The sequence below is a fragment of the Salmo trutta genome, unplaced genomic scaffold (genome assembly GCF_901001165.1).
Source record: "Salmo trutta unplaced genomic scaffold, fSalTru1.1, whole genome shotgun sequence".
Classification (NCBI taxonomy): domain Eukaryota; kingdom Metazoa; phylum Chordata; class Actinopteri; order Salmoniformes; family Salmonidae; genus Salmo; species Salmo trutta.
In genome coordinates, this window is record NW_021823319.1 from 1,579,197 (window position 1) to 1,601,565 (window position 22,369).

General features: G+C 42.4%; 1 protein-coding gene across 1 annotated transcript; it reads left to right on the forward strand.

Annotated features, from left to right (window-relative positions):
- Positions 1–9,840: 9,840 nt before the first annotated feature.
- On the forward strand, positions 9,841–21,776 carry LOC115190101 (G-protein coupled receptor 26-like). The gene is made up of 3 exons (XM_029748576.1): positions 9,841–10,737; positions 15,951–16,064; positions 21,527–21,776. Exons 1-3 carry the CDS (start codon positions 10,070–10,072, stop codon positions 21,774–21,776), a joined length of 1,032 nt encoding a protein of 343 aa, XP_029604436.1. The 5' UTR covers positions 9,841–10,069.
- The last annotated feature ends 593 nt before the right edge of the window (positions 21,777–22,369 follow it).

The window sequence follows — 22,369 nt, forward strand, 5'->3', positions numbered from 1 at the left end:
TTGTCAACAACATTAGGAGAGAACCACTGAAGGTTTAACTAACAACTTGTCAACAACATTAGGAGAGAACCACTGAAGGTTTAACTAACAACTTGTCAACAACATTAGGACAGAAGCACTGAAGGTTTAACTAACAACTTGTCAACAACATTAGGACAGAAGCACTGAAGGTTTAACTAACAACTTGTCAACAACATTAGGACAGAAGCACTGAAGGTTTAACTAACAACTTGTCAACAACATTAGGACAGAAGCACTGAAGGTTTAACTAACAACTTGTCAACAACATTAGGACAGAACCACTGAAGGTTTAACTAACAACTTGTCAACAACATTAGGACAGAAGCACTGAAGGTTTAACTAACAACTTGTCAACAACATTAGGACAGAAGCACTGAAGGTTTACCTAACAACTTGTCAACAACTGTCACGGGCTGGCTGGAAGAACAACAGGAGAGGTAGAGTCAGGCGCAGGAGACAGAGAGTTCGTGACCACACTTCTTCATTGGAAGCAACTGGATGTGGTCGTCAAAGTATAGGGGCGCAGCCCTTAAATATTCTGCGATGGTGTACACAAAGAAAATAAACCACTGGCAGAAGGAAAACTCAGTACACGTGTGTGTGTGTGTGTGTGTGTGTGCGCGCGCGTGTGTGTGTGTGTGTGTGTGTGTGTGTGTGTGTGTGTGTGTGTGTGTGTGTGTCTGCCCTGCAGTCAGAAGGAAAGGCAGTGTTGCATTTTGGGCAGAGCGCGCTGTAAATACCAAAATAGCTTAGATGATTGTTGAGTTGTGACTGTCAGTGAAAAGTAGATGCCTTTGCTCCCAACTGTAGAATATAATGTCATTTCAGTTTCAGACAACTCAATCTGCAAGTCACTTCTTCCACAGTTGTTCTATAGTGAACTCAGTCAGCCGTAAATCTAGGAGATGTTAGCCTGAACTATGAGCCTGTTACGCCATAGTATATTTACACATCTTTCAAAACAACTGGAACAGAGGAATGTGAATACTGCAGCCTATAGTGTGTGGGTGTGTGTGTGTGTGTGTGTTGCCAGTTACAACCACGCTTACCCCTCTCCCCCACCACCTCTCCCCCACCCCCCTCTCCCTCACCCACCTCTCCCCCACCCCCCTCTCCCTCACCCCCCTCTCCCCCACCCCCCTCTCCCCCACCCCCCCTCTCCCCCACCACCTCTCCCCCACCCCCCTCTCCCCCACCACCTCTCCCCCACCCCCCTCTCCCCCACCACCTCTCCCCCACCCCCCTCTCCCCCACCACCTCTCCCCCACCCCCCTCTCCCTCACCCCCCTCTCCCCCACCCCCCTCTCCCTCACTCCCCTCTCCCCAACCCACCTCTCTCTGTGTGTGTGTGTGCGTGTGTGTGTGTTGCCAGTTACAACCACGCTTACCCCTCTCCCCCACCACCTCTCCCCCACCCCCCTCTCCCTCACCCCCCTCTCCCCCACCCCCCTCTCCCTCACCCCCCTCTACCCCACCCCCTCTCCCTCACTCCCCTCTCCCCAACCCACCTCTCTCTGTGTGTGTGTGTGCGTGTGTGTGTGCGCGTGCGTGTGTGTGTGTGCATGCGTGCGTGCGTGCGTGCGCGTGCGTACGTCCGTGTGTGTGTGCGTGCGTGCGTCCGTGTGTGTCATCCCCTGAACAAGATGTCAGAGATAATATTAATGAAGAGATTCAAGTGTCTTTAATCAAAAACATGTCGTTGAAAAGCAATACTAGCCTGCAGACTACAGAGCAAGGCATAGACACCACACTGTGAAGACCCTTACTAAAACAGAGAACTACTGTAAAGACCCTTACTAAAACAGTCCATTTGATTATATAGGGAGGGTAGTGGATAGTGGAATTAGGGACAGGGGATAGTGGATAGGGGATAGGGGATAGTGGATAGGGGATAGGGGATAGTGGATAGTGGATAGGGGATAGTGGATAGGGGATAGGGGATAGTGGATAGTGGATAGTGGATAGTAGATAGGGGATAGTGGATAGGGGATAGGGGATAGGGGATAGTGGATAGGGGATAGGGGATAGTGGATAGTGGATAGGGGATAGGGGATAGTGGATAGTGGATAGGGGATAGTAGATAGGGGATAGGTGATAGTGGATAGGGGATAGTGGATAGGGGATAGGGGATAGTGGACAGGGGATAGGGGATAGTGGATAGTGGATAGTGGATAGGGGATAGGGGATAGTGGACAGGGGATAGTGGATAGGGGATAGTGGATAGGGGATAGGGGATAGTGGATAGGGGATAGTGGATAGGGGATAGGGGATAGTGGATAGGGGATAGTGGATAGTCGATAGTGGATAGGGGATAGTGGACAGGGGATAGGGGATAGGGGATAGGGGATAGTGGATAGGGGATAGTGGATAGGGGATAGGGGATAGGGGATAGTCGATAGTGGATAGGGGATAGGGGATAGGGGATAGTGGATAGGGGATAGTAGATAGTGGATAGGGGATAGTGGATAAGGGATAGTGGATAGTGGATAGTGGATAGGGGATAGGGGATAGGGGATAGTGGATAGGGGACAGGGGATAGTGGACAGGGGATAGGGGATAGTGGATAGGGGATAGGGGATAGGGGATAGTGGATAGTGGATAGGGGATAGGGGTTAGGGGATAGTGGATAGGGGACAGGGGATAGTGGATAGGGGATAGGGGATAGGGGATAGTGGATAGGGGAGATTGGAGAGTGGATAGGGGATAGTGGATAGGGGATAGTGGATAGGGGATAGTGGATAGGGGATAGGGGATAGTGGATAGGGGAGATTGGAGAGTGGATAGGGGATAGTGGATAGGGGATAGTGGATAGGGGATAGTGGATAGTGGATAGGGGAGATTGGAGAGTGGATAGGGGATAGTGGATAGGGGATAGTGGATAGTGGATAGTGGATAGGGGATAGGGGACAGGGGATAGTGGATAGTGGATAGGGGATAGTAGATAGGGGTTAGGGGATAGTGGATAGGGGACAGGGGATAGTGGATAGGAGATAGTGGATAGGGGAGATTGGAGAGTGGATAGGGGATAGTGGATAGGGGATAGTGGATAGTGGATAGGGGACAGGGGATAGTGGATAGTGGATAGTGGATAGGGGATAGTAGATAGGGGATAGTGGATAGGGGTTAGGGGATAGGGGATAGGGGACAGGGGATAGTGGATAGGGGATAGGGGATAGGGGATAGGGGATAGTGGATAGGGGAGATTGGAGAGTGGATAGGGGATAGTGGATAGGGGATAGGGGATAGTGGATAGGGGATAGGGGATAGTGGATAGGGGAGATTGGAGAGTGGATAGGGGATAGTGGATATGGGATAGTGGATAGGGGATAGGGGATAGTGGATAATGGATAGTGGATAGGGGAGATTGGAGAGTGGATAGGGGATAGTGGATAGGGGATAGTGGATAGTGGATAGTGGATAGGGGATAGGGGACAGGGGATAGTGGATAGGGGATAGGGGAGATTGGAGAGTGGATAGTGGATAGTGGATAGTGAGTAGGGGATAGTGGATAGGGGAGATTGGAGAGTGGATAGTGGATAGGGGATAGTGGACAGGGGATAGTGGATAGGGGATAGTAGATAGGGGATAGTGGATAGGGGATAGTAGATAGGGGATAGGGGATAGGGGAGATTAGGGAGATTGGAGAGTGGATAGGGGATAGGGGATAGGGGATAGTAGATAGGGGATAGTAGATAGGGGATAGTAGATAGGGGATAGGGGATAGGGGATAGGGGAGATTAGGGAGATTGGAGAGTGGATAGTGAGTAGGGGATAGTGGACAGGGGATAGGGGATAGGGGATAGGGGATAGGGGATAGTGGATAGGGGATAGGGGATAGGGGTTAGTGGACAGGGGATAGGGGATAGGGGATAGGGGAGAGTGGTGTGAGGTGATGGTCATGTAGACATATAATAAAAGTTTTTAAAACTTTGCAAGGTTAAACCTTTATGTGTATTTTCATGCTGCTATATTATGTATCTGTGTATTTTCATGCTGTTATATTATGTATCTGTGTATTTTCATGCTGTTATATTATGTATCTGTCATAGGCGTCGTAAGGAGTGGACCAAAACGCAGCGGGTAAAGTTCTCATCTTCTTATTTATTAAAGAAAAAACACTTAAACAAAACAAACGACGAAACCAGTCCAGTAAGGTGCACAGACTGTACTAGGAAACAACCACCCACAAAACACAAGAGAAAACAAACACAACTAAATATGGCCTCCAATTAGAGACAACGACAACCAGCTGCCTCTAATTGGAGGTCATTGCCAAAACCCAACATAGAAATAGAAAACTAGATATAGAAATAGAAAATATAGAACATAAACCAAAAACACTGAAACACACAAAACAAACACCCCCTGCCACGCCCTGACCAAACTACAATGACAAATAACCCCTTTTACTGGTCAGGACGTGACAGTATCTGTGCACTTTCATGCTGTTATGCATCTGTGTATTTTCATGCTGTTATATTACGTATCTGCCAGTTCTGACTGCTTTATTTTTACTGTCAAATCTGAGGGGCCACCATTGTCATTTTGGTGGTCTTTCCCTTTAAGAAGGCGTGTCCCATTTAGAAATGGGGGAAAGTTTGGAGAGGTGTTTTGTGTGTACCTGGCTGGCTGAGGATCTATTTGTTGGAAAAACCTTTTTAAAACCTTTTATAGACTTTCTATGATTGTAAGTGGTGCCTAACCGGTGTAGCAGGGAAGTCAGACGCAGGAGAGCAGAACTAGGTAATAGCCGGAGCAGCTTAATAGCAAAACCAACGGCATTGAAAGAACAAGACATGGCTAACAAAAACCCATCGCGCACCAGTCAACACGTGCACGTGCACAAGCACTTACAATAAACAATCCCACACAAAGACATGAGGGGGGGAACAGAGGGTTAAATATACAACAAGTAAATGAGGGGATTGAAACCAGGTGTGAGGGAAAACAAGACAAAACAAATGGAAAATGAAAAGTTGATCGATGATGGCTAGAAGACCGGCGACGCCGACCGCCGAGCGCCGAGCACCGCCCGAACAAGGAGAGGAACCGACGTTGGCGGAAGTCGTGACAATGATAACGTATGCTTCTTTTGTATTCGTTGTGTCTGTCTTGAACCCTGACCTGTTCACCGGACGTGCTACCTGTCCCAGACCTGCTGTCCCAGACCTGCTGGAACCCTGACCTGTTCACCGGACGTGCTACCTGTCCCAGACCTGCTGTTTTCAACTCTCTAGAGACAGCAGGAGCGGTAAAGATACTCTCAAAGATCGGCTATGAAAAAGTCAACTGATACTTACTCTTGTATTACTGACTTGTTGCACCCTCGACAACTACTATGATTATTATTATTTGACCATGCTGGTCATTTATGAACATTTGAACATCTTGGCCATGTTCTGTTATAATCTCCACCCGGCACAGCCAGAAGAGGACTGGCCACCCCTCATAGTCTGGTTCCTCTCTAGGTTTCTTCCTAGGTTTTGGCCTTTCTAGGGAGTTTTTCCTAGCCACCGTGCTTCTACACCTGCATTGCTTGCTGTTTGGAGTTATAGGCTGGGTTTCTGTACAGCACTTTGAGATATCAGCTGATGTAAGAAGAAGGGCTTTATAAATAGATTTGATTTGATTTGTCTTGCTTCGGTCTCATAGGAAGATAGTATTTCTTTTGAACTTTTATATGGTAGCATAGTTTGCGATCCAAGCGGATTGTTACAGGTGTTAAGGAACAGTGGATAGTATTTAGTCATTTGTCTAGGATTAGTATTCGACAAATTTGATCAAAAAATGACCCTCCTGGTTCAGGATGAATAACCTGTTCAGGATTAATAACTTGTTCAGGATTAATAACCTGTTCGGGATTAATAACCTGTTCAGGATTAATAACCTGTTCAGGATTAATAACCTGTTCAGGATTAATAACCTGGTTCAGGATTAAAAACCTGTTCAGAATTAATAACCTGTTCAGGATTAATAACCTGTTCAGGATTAATAACCTGGTTCAGGATTAATAACCTGTTCAGGATTAATAACCTGTTCAGGATTAATAACCTGTTCAGGATTAATAACCTGGTTCAGGATTAATAACCTGTTCAGGATTAATAACCTGGTTCAGCATTAATAACCTGTTCAGGATTAATAACCTGTTCAGGATTAATAACCTGTTCAGGATGAATAACCTGTTCAGGATTAATAACCTGTTCAGGATGAATAACCTGTTCAGGATGAATAACCTGTTCAGGATGAATAACCTGTTCAGGATTAATAACCTGTTCAGGATTAATGACCTGTTCAGGATTAATAACCTGTTCAGGATTAATAACCTGTTCAGGATTAATAACCTGTTCAGGATGAATAACCTGTTCAGGATTAATAACCTGTTCAGGATTAATAACCTGTTCAGGATGAATAACCTGTTCAGGATTAATAACCTGTTCAGGATTATTAACCTGTTCAGGATTAATAACCTGTTCAGGATTAATGACCTGTTCAGGATTAATAACCTGTTCAGGATTAATAACCTGTTCAGAATTAATAACCTGTTCAGGATGAATAACCTGTTCAGGATGAATAACCTGTTCAGGATTAATAACCTGTTCAGGATTAATAACCTGTTCGGGATTAATAACCTGTTCGGGATTATATAACCTGGTTCAGGATTAATAACCTGTTCAGGATTAATAACCTGTTCAGGATGAATAACCTGTTCAGGATTAATAACCTGTTCAGGATTAATAACCTGTTCAGGATTAATAACCTGTTCATAGATGAATAACCTGTTCAGGATTAATAACCTGTTCAGGATTAATAACCTGTTCAGGATTAATAACCTGTTCAGGATGAATAACCTGTTCAGGATTATATAACCTGGTTCAGGATTAATAACCTGTTCAGGATTAATAACCTGTTCAGGATGAATAACCTGTTCAGGATGAATAACCTGTTCAGGATTAATAACCTGGTTCAGGATTAATAACCTGTTCAGGATGAATAACCTGTTCAGGATTAATAACCTATTCAGGATTAATAACCTGTTCAGGATTAATAACCTGTTCAGGATTAATAACCTGTGGGGGGAAGAAGAACGCTTGGTAATTCAACCTCCAGAATATCGGCATTGAATTTAAATCACTGATGGCCTTTCAGATATTTCCCTAAATGATAAATAGCCTATATAATACAGTACATATATACACTGAGTGTACACCTTACTAGTACTGAGTTGCACCCCCTTTTGCCCTCAGAACAGCTTGGATTCGTCGGGTCGTGGACTCTACAAGGTATCGAAAGCGTTCCGCAGGGGATGCTGGCCCATGTTGACTCCAATGCTTCCTACAGTTGTGTCCAGTTGGCTGGATGTCCTTTTGGGGCGGTGGACCATTCTTGATACACTCGGGGAAACTGTTGAGCGTGGAAAAAAAAACAGCAGCGTTGCAGTTCTTGACACAAACCGGTGCGCCTGGCACCTTCTACCATACCTCGTTCAAAGGCACTTAAAATCTTTTGACTTGCCCATTCACCCTCTGAATGGCACACATTGTCTCCTTCCCTTAATCTACACTGATAAGGGATCATATCTTTCACCTGGATTCACCTGGATTCACCTGGATTCACCTGGATTCACCTGGTCAGTCTGTCATGGAAAGAGCAGGTGTTCCTAATGTTGTGTGTACTCAGTGTATGTACCCTACCGTTTTTTAAAGAAAAAAAAAAAAAGTTCATTAAAATAACATCAAATTGTTCAAAAATAAAGTGTTAATGTTGTAAATGACTATTGTAGCTGGAAACGACAGATTTTTTTAAATGGAATATCTACATAGGCGTACAGAGGCCCATTATCAACAACCATCACTCCTGTGTTCCAATGGCACGTTGTGTTAGCTAATACAAGTTTATCATTTTAAAAGGCTAATTGATCATTAGAAAACCCTTTTGAAATGATGTTAGACATTTACATTTTAGTCATTTAGCAGACACTCTTTTCCAGAGCGACTTACAGTAGTGAATGCATACGTTTCAATTCATTTCATACATTTTTTTGTTTGTTTTCCTTACTGGCCCCCCGTGGGAATCGAACCCACAACCCTGGCATTGCAAACACCATGCTCTACCAACTGAGCCACAGGGAGACAGCTGAAAATGGTTGTGCTAATTAAAAAGCATAAATCTGGCCGTCTTTAGGCTAGTTGAGTATCTGGAGCATCAGCATTTGTGGGTTTGATTACAGGCTCAAAATGGCCCGAAACAAATCAATTTCTTCTGAAACTCGTCAGTCTATTTTTCTTCTGAGGAATGAAGGCTATTCCATGTGAGAAATTGCCAAGAAACTGAAGATCTCGTACAGCGCTGTGTACTACTCCCTTCACAGAACAGCACAAACAAGTCCTCAACTGGCAGCTTCTTTAAATAGTACCCGCAAAACACCAGTCTCAACGTCAACAGTGAAGGGGCAACTCCGGGATGCTGGCCTTCTAGGCAGAGTTCCTCTATCCAGTGTTTTATTTGCAACTCTGCCTAGAAGGCCAGCATCCCAGAGTTGCCCCTTCACTCTTGACGTTGAGACTGGTGTTTTGCGTGTACTATTTAATGAAGCTGCCAGTTGAGGACTTGTAAGGCATCTGTTTCTCAAACTAGACACTCTAATGTACTTGTTCTCTTGCTCAGTTGTGCACCGGGGCCTCCCACTCTTTCTGTTCTGGTTAGAGCCAGTTTGAGCTGTTCTGTGAAGGGAGTAGAACACAGCGTTGTCTGAGATCTTCAGTTTCTTGGCAATTTCTCATATGGAATAGCTTTCGTTTCTGAAGAGAGAGAGAGAGAGAGAGAGAGAGAGAGGAGGTCTACCTCCCACTCAGTCTATTCTGAAGAGAGAGAGAGAGGAGGTCTACCTCCCACTCAGTCTATTCTGAAGAGAGAGAGAGAGGAGGTCTACCTCCCACTCAGTCTATTCTGAAGAGAGAGAGAGAGAGAGAGAGAGAGAGAGGAGGTCTACCTCCCACTCAGTCTATTCTGAAGAGAGAGAGAGAGGAGGTCTACCTCCCACTCAGTCTATTCTGAAGAGAGAGAGAGGAGGTCTACCTCCCACTCAGTCTATTCTGAAGAGAGAGAGAGAGAGAGAGAGAGAGAGAGGAGGTCTACCTCCCACTCAGTCTATTCTGAAGAGAGAGAGAGGAGGTCTACCTTCCACTCAGTCTATTCTGAAGAGAGAGAGAGAGAGAGAGAGAGAGAGAGAGAGAGAGAAGGTCTACCTCCCACTCAGTCTATTCTGAAGAGAGAGAGAGAGGAGGTCTACCTCTCAGTCTATTCTGAAGAGAGAGAGAGAGGAGGTCTACCTCCCACTCAGTCTATTCTGAAGAGAGAGAGAGAGGAGGTCTACCTCCCACTCAGTCTATTCTGAAGAGAGAGAGAGGAGGTCTACCTCCACTCAGTCTATTCTGAAGAGAGAGAGAGAGAGAGAGAGAGAGAGAGAGAGAGAGAGAGAGAGAGGAAGTCTACCTCCCACTCAGTCTATTCTGAAGAGAGAGAGAGAGAGAGAGAGAGAGAGAGAGAGAGAGAGAGAGAGAGAGAGAGAGATAGGAGGTCTACCTCCCACTCAGTCTATTCTGAAGAGAGAGTGCGAGGAGAGCTGTCTTGAGAGCGCAGCGTCACAGACGATAACACCACTGCAGAGACACGGGCATTGGCACAGCGCCTGACAGCTGGCGTTTCTTTTGCACTTAGTCGTAAATGGGTGGGGAGTTTACTTGTTCAGATTTCTCCTGCGCATCCCGGCCTCTCTCATTATGTTGGAATCCTCCTAACTTGATGGACTTCCCCATCCATCCCCTTCTGCTGGCTCCAGCAGTAGAAGTCTGAGGACAACGAGGCAGAGGAGAGACAAGGTTCACGCTCCACAGGAGAGGGATATAACCCGGGTAGGTCTGGATGTGGTTATGGCTGAGTCTTCCAGCTAACACCATGCCTTTATTCTACAACCACGTACGGTGGCTGGATGTGGACATAATCATTACCAAAAAGGGAGATTTATAATAAGTGACTCGGACACACAACCATGGCCACTGCGGAAGTGTTTCTCTCCGTCTTGATGCTAGTCATTATAGTAGTGTCGTTGCTGTCCAACACCGTGGTGCTGATCTGCTTTCTGTACAACCCAGAGATCAGGAAGCAAGTGCCCTGTGTGTTCACCCTCAACCTCACTTTCTGTAACTTGTTGCTGACCGTTTCCAACATGCCTCTGACTCTGGCGGCTCTCATCAACGAGGGTCAGCCTGGAAGTGACGCTTTCTGTCAGTTCGTCGGCTTTTCGGAGACTTTCTTAACGACTAATTCGATGTTGAGCATGGCCGCTCTGAGCATCGACAGGTGGATCGCCGTAGTGTTTCCGTTGAGGTACCACTCTAGAATACGACATAGAGACGCAGCTCTTGTGCTCGGATACACGTGGATACATTCTATGTCTTTTTCGACGGCGGCGGCTTGTCTCTCGTGGGTGGGATACCGTCCGCTTTACGCGTCGTGCACTCTCTCCGACGTGACGGAGAACAGTCACACCCCGTTTGTTATCTTCACTGTGTTTTTTCACTCCCTCACTTTTCTCCTGTCATTTCTAGTCCTGTGTGTCACATACCTGAAAGTGCTGAAGGTGGCAAGGTTCCACTGTAAACGGATAGATGTTATCACAATGCAAACTTTAGTGCTGCTCGTGGATATTCACCCAAGGTAAGAGGAGGTCTTTGAGTTGTATCTTCCTCTGTGCATCTTATAATTCCAACTCACCGTTCTTTCATTTCATGTTGAAACCAGAACTATGCATCATGGGACATTTCTTTATTCTATTATATTATGATCTGTTGTGTTATATTATATTGTGTTGTATTCTATTGTGTTCTATTCTATTGTGTTATATTCTATTGTGTTCTATTCTATTGTGTTATATTCTATTGTGTTATATTATATTGTGTTATATTATATTGTGTTATATTATATTGTGTTATATTCCATTGTGTTATATTATATTGTGTTCTATTCTATTGTGTTCTATTCTATTGTGTTCTATTCTATTGTGTTATATTCTATTGTGTTATATTATATTGTGTTATATTGTATTGTGTTATATTATATTGTGTTATATTCCATTGTGTTATATTATATTGTGTTATTTTCTATTGTGTTCTATTCTATTGTGTTATATTATATTGTGTTATATTCTATTGTGTTATATTATATTGTGTTATATTCTATTGTGTTCTATTCTATTGTGTTATATTATATTGTGTTATTTTCTATTGTGTTATATTATATTGTGTTATATTCTGTTGTGTTATAATCTATTGTGTTATATTCTACCTGCTATATTCTATTGTGTTATATTCTATTGTGTTATAATCTATTGTGTTATATTGTATTGTGTTATATTGTATTGTGTTCTATTCTATTGTGTTATATTGTGTTATATTGTATTGTGTTATATTCTACCTGCTATAGTCTATTGTGTTATATTGTATTGTGTTATAATCTATTGTGTTATATTGTATTGTGTTATATTGTTTTGTGTTATATTCTACCTGCTATATTATATTGTGTTATAATCTATTGTGTTATAATCTATTGTGTTATAATCTATTGTGTTATATTCTATTGTGTTCTATTCTATTGTGTTCTATTCTATTGTGTTCTATTCTATTGTGTTCTATTCTATTGTGTTCTATTCTATTGTGTTCTATTGTGTTAAATTGTATTGTGTTATATTCTACCTGCTATATTCTATTGTGTTATAATCTATTGTGTTCTATTCTATTGTGTTCTATTCTATTGAGTCTATTCTATTGTGTTCTATTATGTTGTGTTCTATTGTGTTCTATTCTATTGTGTTCTATTATGTTGTGTTTTGTTGAGTCTATTCTATTTTGTTCTATTCTACTGTGTTCTATTGAGTCTATTCTATTGTGTTCTATTATGTTGTGTTCTGTTGAGTCTATTCTATTGTGTTCTATTCTGCTGTGTTCTATTGAGTCTATTCTATTGTGTTCTATTATGTTGTGTTCTGTTGAGTCTATTCTATTCTGTTCTATTATGTTGTGTTTTGTTGAGTCTATTCTATTTTGTTCTATTCTACTGTGTTCTGTTGAGTCTATTCTATTGTGTTCTATTATGTTGTGTTCTGTCGAGTCTATTCTATTGTGTTCTATTCTGCTGTGTTCTATTGAGTCTATTCTATTGTGTTCTGTTCTACTGCAGTCTATTGTGTTCTATTGTGTTCTATTCTATTGTGTTCTACTCTTATGTTATATTTTGTTTTCTATTCTGTTGTGTTCTATTCTATTGTGTCCTTTTCTATTGTTTTCTACTGTGTTCTATTATATTGTGTTCTATTCTATTACATTATATTGCAATCTTTTGTGTTCTATTGTATTACATTCCATTGTGATCTTTTGTGTTCTATTCTATTGTGTTCTAATCATTCTATTGTGTTCTATTGTGTTCAATATCTGTTCTACATGCAGTAACTCCAGATAGTTAATGGTTATATCTGTTCTACATGCAGTAACTCCAGATAGTTAATGGTTATATATACATGCAGTAACTCCAGATAGTTAATGGTTATATCTGTTCTACATGCAGTAACTCCAGATAGTTAATGGTTATATCTGTTCTACATGCAGTAACTCCAGATAGTTAATGGTTATATATACATGTAGTAACTCCAGATAGTTAATGGTTATATATACATACAGTAACTCCAGATAGTTAATGGTTATATCTGTTCTACATGCAGTAACTCCAGATAGTTAATGGTTATATATACATGCAGTAACTCCAGATAGTTAATGGTTATATATACATGTAGTAACTCCAGATAGTTAATGGTTATATATACATGTAGTAACTCCAGATAGTTAATGGTTATATATACATGCAGTAACTCCAGATAGTTAATGGTTATATATACATGCAGTAACTCCAGATAGTTAATGGTTATATCTGTTCTACCTGCAGTAACTCCAGATAGTTAATGGTTATATCTGTTCTACATGCAGTAACTCCAGATAGTTAATGGTTATATATACATGTAGTAACTCCAGATAGTTAATGGTTACATATACATGCAGTAACTCCAGATAGATAATGGATATATATACATGCAGTAACTCCAGATAGTTAATGGTTATATCTGTTCTACATGCAGTAACTCCAGATAGTTAATGGTTATATCTGTTCTACATGCAGTAACTCCAGATAGTTAATGGTTATATCTGTTCTACATGCAGTAACTCCAGATAGTTAATGGTTATATCTGTTCTACATGCAGTAACTCCTGATAGTTAATGGTTATATCTGTTCTACATGCAGTAACTCCAGATAGTTAATGGTTATATATACATGTAGTAACTCCAGATAGTTAATGGTTATATATACATGCAGTAACTCCAGATAGTTAATGGTTATATCTGTTCTACATGCAGTAACTCCAGATAGTTAATGGTTATATATACATGCAGTAACTCCAGATAGTTAATGGTTATATCTGTTCTACATGCAGTAACTCCAGATAGTTAATGGTTATATATACATGTAGTAACTCCAGATAGTTAATGGTTATATATACATGCAGTAACTCCAGATAGTTAATGGTTATATCTGTTCTACATGCAGTAACTCCAGATAGTTAATGGTTATATATACATGCAGTAACTCCAGATAGTTAATGGTTATATCTGTTCTACATGCAGTAACTTCATATAGTTAATGGTTATATATACATGCAGTAACTCCAGATAGTTAATGGTTATATCTGTTCTACATGCAGTAACTCCAGATAGTTAATGGTTATATCTGTTCTACATGCAGTAACTCCAGATAGTTAATGGTTATATATACATGCAGTAACTCCAGATAGTTAATGGTTATATCTGTTCTACATGCAGTAACTCCTGATAGTTAATGGTTATATCTGTTCTACATGCAGTAACTCCAGATAGTTAATGGTTATATATACATGTAGTAACTCCAGATAGTTAATGGTTATATATACATGCAGTAACTCCAGATAGTTAATGGTTATATCTGTTGTACATGCAGTAACTCCAGATAGTTAATGGTTATATATACATGCAGTAACTCCAGATAGTTAATGGTTATATCTGTTCTACATGCAGTAACTCCAGATAGTTAATGGTTATATATACATGTAGTAACTCCAGATAGTTAATGGTTATATATACATGCAGTAACTCCAGATAGTTAATGGTTATATCTGTTCTACATGCAGTAACTCCAGATAGTTAATGGTTATATATACATGCAGTAACTCCAGATAGTTAATGGTTATATCTGTTCTACATGCAGTAACTTCATATAGTTAATGGTTATATATACATGCAGTAACTCCAGATAGTTAATGGTTATATCTGTTCTACATGCAGTAACTCCAGATAGTTAATGGTTATATCTGTTCTACATGCAGTAACTCCAGATAGTTATTGGTTATATATACATGCAGTAACTCCAGATTGTTAATGGTTATATCTGTTCTACATGCAGTAACTCCAGATAGTTAATGGTTATATCTGTTCTACATGCAGTAACTCCAGATAGTTAATGGTTATACCTGTTCTACATGCAGTAACTCCAGATAGTTAATGGTTATATCTGTTCTACATGCAGTAACTCCTGATAGTTAATGGTTATATATACATGCAGTAACTCCAGATAGTTAATGGTTATATCTGTTCTACATGCAGTAACTCCAGATAGTTAATGGTTATATCTGTTCTACATGCAGTAACTCCAGATAGTTAATGGTTGTATCTGTTCTACATGCAGTAACTCCAGATAGTTAATGGTTATATATACATGCAGCAACTCCAGATAGTTAATGGTTATATATACATGCAGTAACTCCAGATAGTTAATGGTTATATATACATACAGTAACTCCAGATAGTTAATGGTTATATATACATGCAGTAACTCCAGATAGTTAATGGTTATATCTGTTCTACACGCAGTAACTCCAGATAGTTAATGGTTATATATACATGCAGTAACTCCAGATAGTTAATGGTTATATCTGTTCTACATGCAGTAACTCCAGATAGTTAATGGTTATATCTGTTCTACATGCAGTAACTCCAGATAGTTAATGGTTATATATACATGCAGTAACTCCAGATAGTTAATGGTTATATATACATACAGTAACTCCAGATAGTTAATGGTTATATCTGTTCTACATGCAGTAACTCCAGATAGTTAATGGTTATATCTGTTCTACATGCATTAACTCCAGAGAGTTAATGGTTATATCTGTTCTACATGCAGTAACTCCAGATAGTTATTGGTTATATATACATGCAGTAACTCCAGATAGTTAATGGTTATATATACATGCAGTAACTCCAGATAGTTAGTGGTTATATACATGCAGTAACTCCAGGTAGTTAGTGGTTATATCTGTTCTACATGCAGTAACTCCAGATAGTTAATGGTTATATCTGTTCTACATGCAGTAACTCCAGATAGTTAATGGTTATATATACATGCAGTAACTCCAGATAGTTAATGACAACTCATGTCACTTAATGGCACTTCATGACACCTCATGGCACCTAATGACACCTCATGGCACCTAATGACACCTCATAGCACCTAATGACACTTCATGGCACCTAATGACACCTCATGACACCTAATGACACTTCATGACACCTAATGACACCTCATGGCACCTAATGACACCTCATAGCACCCAATGACGCATAATGACAACTCATGACACTTAATGACACCTAATGACACCTCATGGCACCTAATGACACTTCATGTTACCTCATGACACCTTATGCCACCTAATTTTAGGTCTAATAACATAATCCTGTTCATGTCATGGGGACACTGTCAAATGATGTGTAACCACACATTTCCCTGATCAGTGTTCGTGAGCGTTGTCTGGAGGAGCAGAAGAGGAGGAGACAGAGAGCATCCAGGAAGATCAGTACCTTCATCGGCACGTTCATGGTCTGCTTTGCACCCTACGTCATCACTAGGTAAGTAGAAAGGGGGGAGGGGAAGAGAGAGAGAGAGAGAGAGAGAGAGATATCTTTACAAGAGTAAAGTAGATAATATGTCCCTGCAATCTTCGGACATCTTCAGACACCACCTGCCAGCCATAACAACAAGGATCAACAGGATTTATACCACCTGCCAGCCATAATAACAAGGATCAACAGGATCTATACCACCTGCCAGCCATAATAACAAGGATCAACAGGATCTATACCACCAGCCAGCCATAATAACAAGGATCAACAGGATCTATACCACCTGCCAGCCATAATAACAAGGATCAACAGGACCTATACCACCTGCCAGCCATAATAACAAGGATCAACAGGATCTATACCACCAGCCAGCCACAATAACAAGGATCAACAGGATCTATACCACCTGCCAGCCATAATAACAAGGATCAACAGGATCTATACCACCTGCCAGCCAGCCATAATAACAAGGATCAACAGGATCTATACCACCTGCCAGCCATAATAACATGGATCAACAGGATCTATACCACCTGCCAGCCATAATAACAAGGATCAACAGGATCTATACCACCAGCCAGCCACAATAACAAGGATCAACAGGATCTATACCACCTGCCAGCCATAATAACAAGGATCAACAGGATCTATACGACCTGCCAGCCATAATAACAAGGATCAACAGGATCTATACCACCTGCCAGCCATAATAACAAGGATCAACAGGATCTATACCACCTGCCAGCCAGCCATAATAACAAGGATCAACAGGATCTATACCACCTGCCAGCCATAATAACAAGGATCAACAGGATCTATACCACCTGCCAGCAATAATAACGTGGATCAACAGGATCTATACCACCTGCCAGCCATTATAACAAGGATCAACAGGATCTATACCACCTGCCATCCAGCCATAATAACAAGGATCAACAGGATCTATACCACCAGCCAGCCATAATAACAAGGATCAACAGGATCTATACCACCTGCCAGCCATAATAACAAGGATCAACAGGATCTATACCACCTGCCAGCCATAATAACGTGGATCAACAGGATCTATACCACCTGCCAGCCATAATAACAAGGATCAACAGGATCTATACCACCTGCCAGCCATAATAACAAGGATCAACAGGATCTATACCACCTGCCAGCCATAATAACAAGGATCAACAGGATCTATACCACCTGCCAGCCAGCCATAATAACAAGGATCAACAGGATCTATACCACCTGCCAGCCATAATAACAAGGATCAACAGGATCTATACCACCAGCCAGCCATAATAACATGGATCAACAGGATCTATACCACCTGCCAGCCATAATAACATGGATCAACAGGATCTATACCACCTGCCAGCCATAATAACAAGGATCAACAGGATCTATACCACCTGCCAGCCAGCCATAATAACAAGGATCAACAGGATCTATACCACCTGCCAGCCATAATAACAAGGACAAACAGGATCTATACCACCTGCCAGCCATAATAACAAGGATCAACAGGATCTATACCACCTGCCAGCCATAATAACAAGGATCAACAGGATCTATACCACCTGTCAGCCAGCCATAATAACAAGGATCAACAGGATCTATACCACCTGCCAGCCATAATAACAAGGACAAACAGGATCTATACCACCTGCCAGCCATAATAACAAGGATCTACAGGATCTATACCACCAGCCAGCCAGCCATAATAACAAGGATCAACAGGATCTATACCACCAGCCAGCCATAATAACAAGGATCAATAGGATCTATACCATCTATACCACCTGCCAGCCATAATAACAAGGATCAACAGGATCTATACCACCTGCCAGCCAGCCATAATAACAAGGATCAACAGGATCTATACCACCTGCCAGCCATAATAACAAGGATCAACAGGATCTATACCACCTGCCAGCCATAATAACAAGGATCAACAGGATCTATACCACCTGCCAGCCATAATAACAAGGATCAACAGGATCTATACCACCTGCCAGCCATAATAATAAGCCTAGGCCAGGATTCAATGTGATTATGTTTGTAGACAACGCAGCTTTTAAAGACAACGTCACAGAGTTCTCGTTCAAGGTAAACGCAGCAATGTCGGCTCAAGTTCTCAAGCGCGCTATAATTCACATCTAACTTGGAACGGAATGAATCCCAGCCCCGGTGTACTTTGACAAGTGTATTTGCCTTGATACAGTAATGATTTCATATCAATATTGTAAAAGTTGTTGGTTGAGTGGGCTTATAAAACCTCAAAATCTCATCTACTGTATGAGATGTTTTAAGACAAAGTGTCACGTCCTGATCAGTATTTAGGTATTATTTGTATTGTAGTTTGGTCAGGACGTGGCAGAGGGTATTTGTGGTTGGTTGTGTTTAGGGTGTGTGATTTGTTAGTTCTGGGTGTTGGGTATGTTGTAGGTTGTATGTTCTAAGTTCTGTCTAGTTTAGTTTTTCTATGTTTAGGTTTGGGTGTGGACTCTCAATTGGAGGCAGGTGTTTCTATTTTCCTCTGATTGAGAGTCCTATATATAGGTATGTGTTTGGGGTTGTTAATTGTGGTTAGTTGTATTTCGCACTGCTGTTATTATTGTAGCCTATGAAACTGTCGGTCTGTCGTTCTTTGTTTTCCGTGTTCACGTTTATTTAATCAATTCTAATGATGAGCACGCAACCCGCTGCGCCTTGGTCCTCTCTCTCCTACGACAGCCGTGACACAAAATACACTAAGAAAACAAACTATGAAACCAGGATCTGTGGTTGATAATATCGATGGGTTGTGAGGATATGGATCATACATGATATTTATATAGTACTCAGGACCCAAACTCCTTCTAATGGTCTGGTTGCCTCCATTTGAAATGAAAACAGTCCTTCTCTTGGCTGGAGAGTCAAAGACATGTCAAATAATAACCCATAATAATTGGACGGTGTTGCTGACTTTTCTGAATGCTCAGAAGTGTTTCTGTTCAGAGAATCCTGCTGCGCTGGAAGTGTTTCTGTTCAGAGGATCCTGCTGCGCTCAGAAGTGTTTCTGTTCAGAGAATCCTGCTGCGCTCAGAAGTGTTTCTGTTCAGAGAATCCTGCTGCGCTCAGAAGTGTTTCTGTTCAGAGAATCCATCTGCACTGAGAAATGTTTCTGTTCAGAGAATCCTGCTGCGCTCAGAAGTGTTTCTGTTCAGAGAATCCTGCTGCCCTGGAAGTGTTTCTGTTCAGAGAATCCTGCTGCGCTGGAAGTGTTTCTGTTCAGAGAATCCTGCTGCACTGGAAGTGTTTCTGTTCAGAGAATCCTGCTGCGCTGGAAGTGTTTCTGTTCAGAGAATCCTGCTGCGCTGGAAGTGTTTCTGTTCAGAGAATCCTGCTGCGCTGGAAGTGTTTCTGTTCAGAGAATCCTGCTGCGCTCAGAAGTGTTTCTGTTCAGAGAATCCTGCTGCGCTCAGAAGTGTTTCTGTTCAGAGAATCCTGCTGCGCTCAGAAGTGTTTCTGTTCAGAGAATCCTGCTGCGCTGGAAGTGTTTCTGTTCAGAGTATCCTGCTGCGCTCAGAAGTGTTCTGTTCAGAGAATCCTGCTGCGCTCAGAAGTGTTTCTGTTCAGAGAATCCTGCTGCGCTCAGAAGTGTTTCTGTTCAGAGAATCCTGCTGCGCTGGAAGTGTTTCTGTTCAGAGAATCCTGCTGCGCTGGAAGTGTTTCTGTTCAGAGAATCCTGCTGCGCTCAGAAGTGTTTCTGTTCAGAGAATCCTGCTGCGCTGGAAGTGTTTCTGTTCAGAGAATCCTGCTGCGCTGGAAGTGTTTCTGTTCAGAGAATCCTGCTGCGCTGGAAGTGTTTGAGACTGAAAATGAGGAAATGGATGCTCAGGGTGGTTGGAAGACAGCCTCATTAATCAACAGAATAATTTGTTTTGGGGGAAGAAAGTGTACATTTGACAGCAAGCTACATTTGATGTTGCACGTTAATTTGGTCTACAGTAACGTATCCCTGTTATGTTTTGGTAACTTACTGCACTGTTGACTTTCAGGACAACAGAAAGGTACAACATACCCAGGCAAATATCTATAAATATCTGTGGGTTCGATTCAAAGGGTTCAATTCAAAGGGCTCGATTCAAAGGGCTCGATTCAAAGGGATCGATTCAAAGGGCTCGATTCAAAGGGATCGATTCAAAGGGCTCGATTCAAATGGTTCGATTCAAAGGGCTCGATTCAAAGGGTTTGATTCAAAGGGCTCGATTCAAAGGGCTCGATTCAAAGGGTTTGATTCAAAGGGCTCGATTCAAAGGGATCGATTCAAAGGGCTCGATTCAAATGGTTCGATTCAAAGGGCTCGATTCAAAGGGCTCGATTCAAAGTGCTCGATTCAAAGTGCTCGATTCAAAGGGCTAGATTCAAAGTGCTCAATTCAAAGGGCTCGATTCAAGTGCTCGATTCAAAGGACTCGATTCAAAGTGCTCGATTCAAAGGGATCGATTCAAAGAGCTCGATTCAAAGGGCTCGATTCAAAGGGATCGATTCAATCCATAGCGCAGAAGTTAAGCCTTAGACAGAAATGTCCTTTAAATTTCAACCGTGCTACAATGCAGATCTTCTGTGTAATGGAATTAATCAAGCCCCAAGTCTTTTAATAATGAATTAATCTTTAACTGTCCTGTGAGTACATTATTATGAATTGAACAATATGTATTATCTAACAAACAACATAACTAAATGTCTGCTTTGACCTCTTCTCAAGTTGTGGGATGACAATTAGAACGTTACACTTTGACATCCATAGATAGGCATGCCTTATATATACATCTCTCTCTCTCTCGCTCTCCCCCTCTCTCTCTCTCTCCCTCTCCCTCTCCTCCCCTCTCTTCCTCTCTCTCTCTCCTCCTCTCTCACTCTCCTCCTCTCTCTCTCTCCTCCTCTCGCTCCCTCTCCTCCCCTCTTTCACTCTCTCTCCCCCTCTCTCTCTCCCTCTCCTCCCCTCTCTCTCTCGCTCTCCTCCTCTCTTTCTCCCTCTACCTCTCCCTCTCCTCTCTTCCCCTCTCTCCTCTCCTCACTCTCGCTCTCCTCCTCTCTCTCTCTCTCCCCCTCTCCTCCCCTCTCTCTCTCGCTCTCCTCCTCTCTTTCTCCCTCTCCCTCTCCCGCTCCCTCTACCTCTCCTCCCCCCCCTCTCTCTCTCTCTCTCCCCTCTCTCTCTCTCCCCTCTCTCTCTCTCCTCCTCCTCTCTCTCTCTCATCCCCCCCCCCTCTCTCTCTCTCTCTCTCTCCTCTCCTCTCCTCTCTCCCTCTCCTCCCATCTCTCTCCTCCCCTCGCTCTCTCTCCTCCTCCTCTCTCCCTCTCATCCCCTCTCTCTCTCTCCTCTCTCTCTCCTCCTCCTCTCTCCCTCTCATCCCCTCTCTCTCTCTCCTCTCCTCTCTCTCGCTCCCCCCCTCTCTCTCCCATCCCTCTTTCCCGATCCTGTATAGGATTGTGGAGTTATTTCCGTCCGTGCCTATCGACCCCCACTGGGGAGTGGTCTCCAAGTGCTTGGCCTACAGCAAGGCGGCCTGCGACCCCTTCGTCTACTCCCTGCTCCGTAACCATTACAAGAAAACGTGTGGTGACATCATCAACAGGCTACTGAAGCCCAGCTCTTTGAATGCATCTGGACCAGGTCACCATCACAACCATGAGACTAGGGGGAGGAACAACATAGTCCAGACTGCAGCAGACTGAGGAGAGGGGGGTGGTGTTGTTGTCTAAGTGTTGATACTCTATGTTCAGACTGAGGAAGGGGGTTGTGTTGTTGTCTAAGAGGTGATACTCTATGTTCAGACTGATGTATGTGGTACTGTTATTGTCTAAGGATTGATTCTCTAAATGAGAATACAACGTTACATGTCACATAACAAGAACACAGGAAGAATAGAGGCAAGGCCACGTGAATGTGTCCCTCTCTCACTGGACGTCAACTAAGGATTTCTGGGATATGATTCAGTGTATTTCTGTGGTTATCCTACCCTAAACACGTCACACAGAGACCGATACGTTCGTAGCATTGAACGTGTTGTTGTGAAGAAGATGGATTTGACTCCAGGCAGATTTGTGTTGAGGCAGACTTACTCTCACTGAGAAAAACAATCCTCTGATGGTGATCCTACTGAGGAGAGGTAGTTGTGAGCCGTAAACACACTAGAAATTCTAATGATTGTCAGCATTTGTAATGCTTTCACATTACCTGCATTTGTATCTATAGCACCACTACACTCCAAAAGGGTTATGCGGCTGTCCCCATAGGAGAACCCCTGTTTGGTTCCTGGAAGAACTCT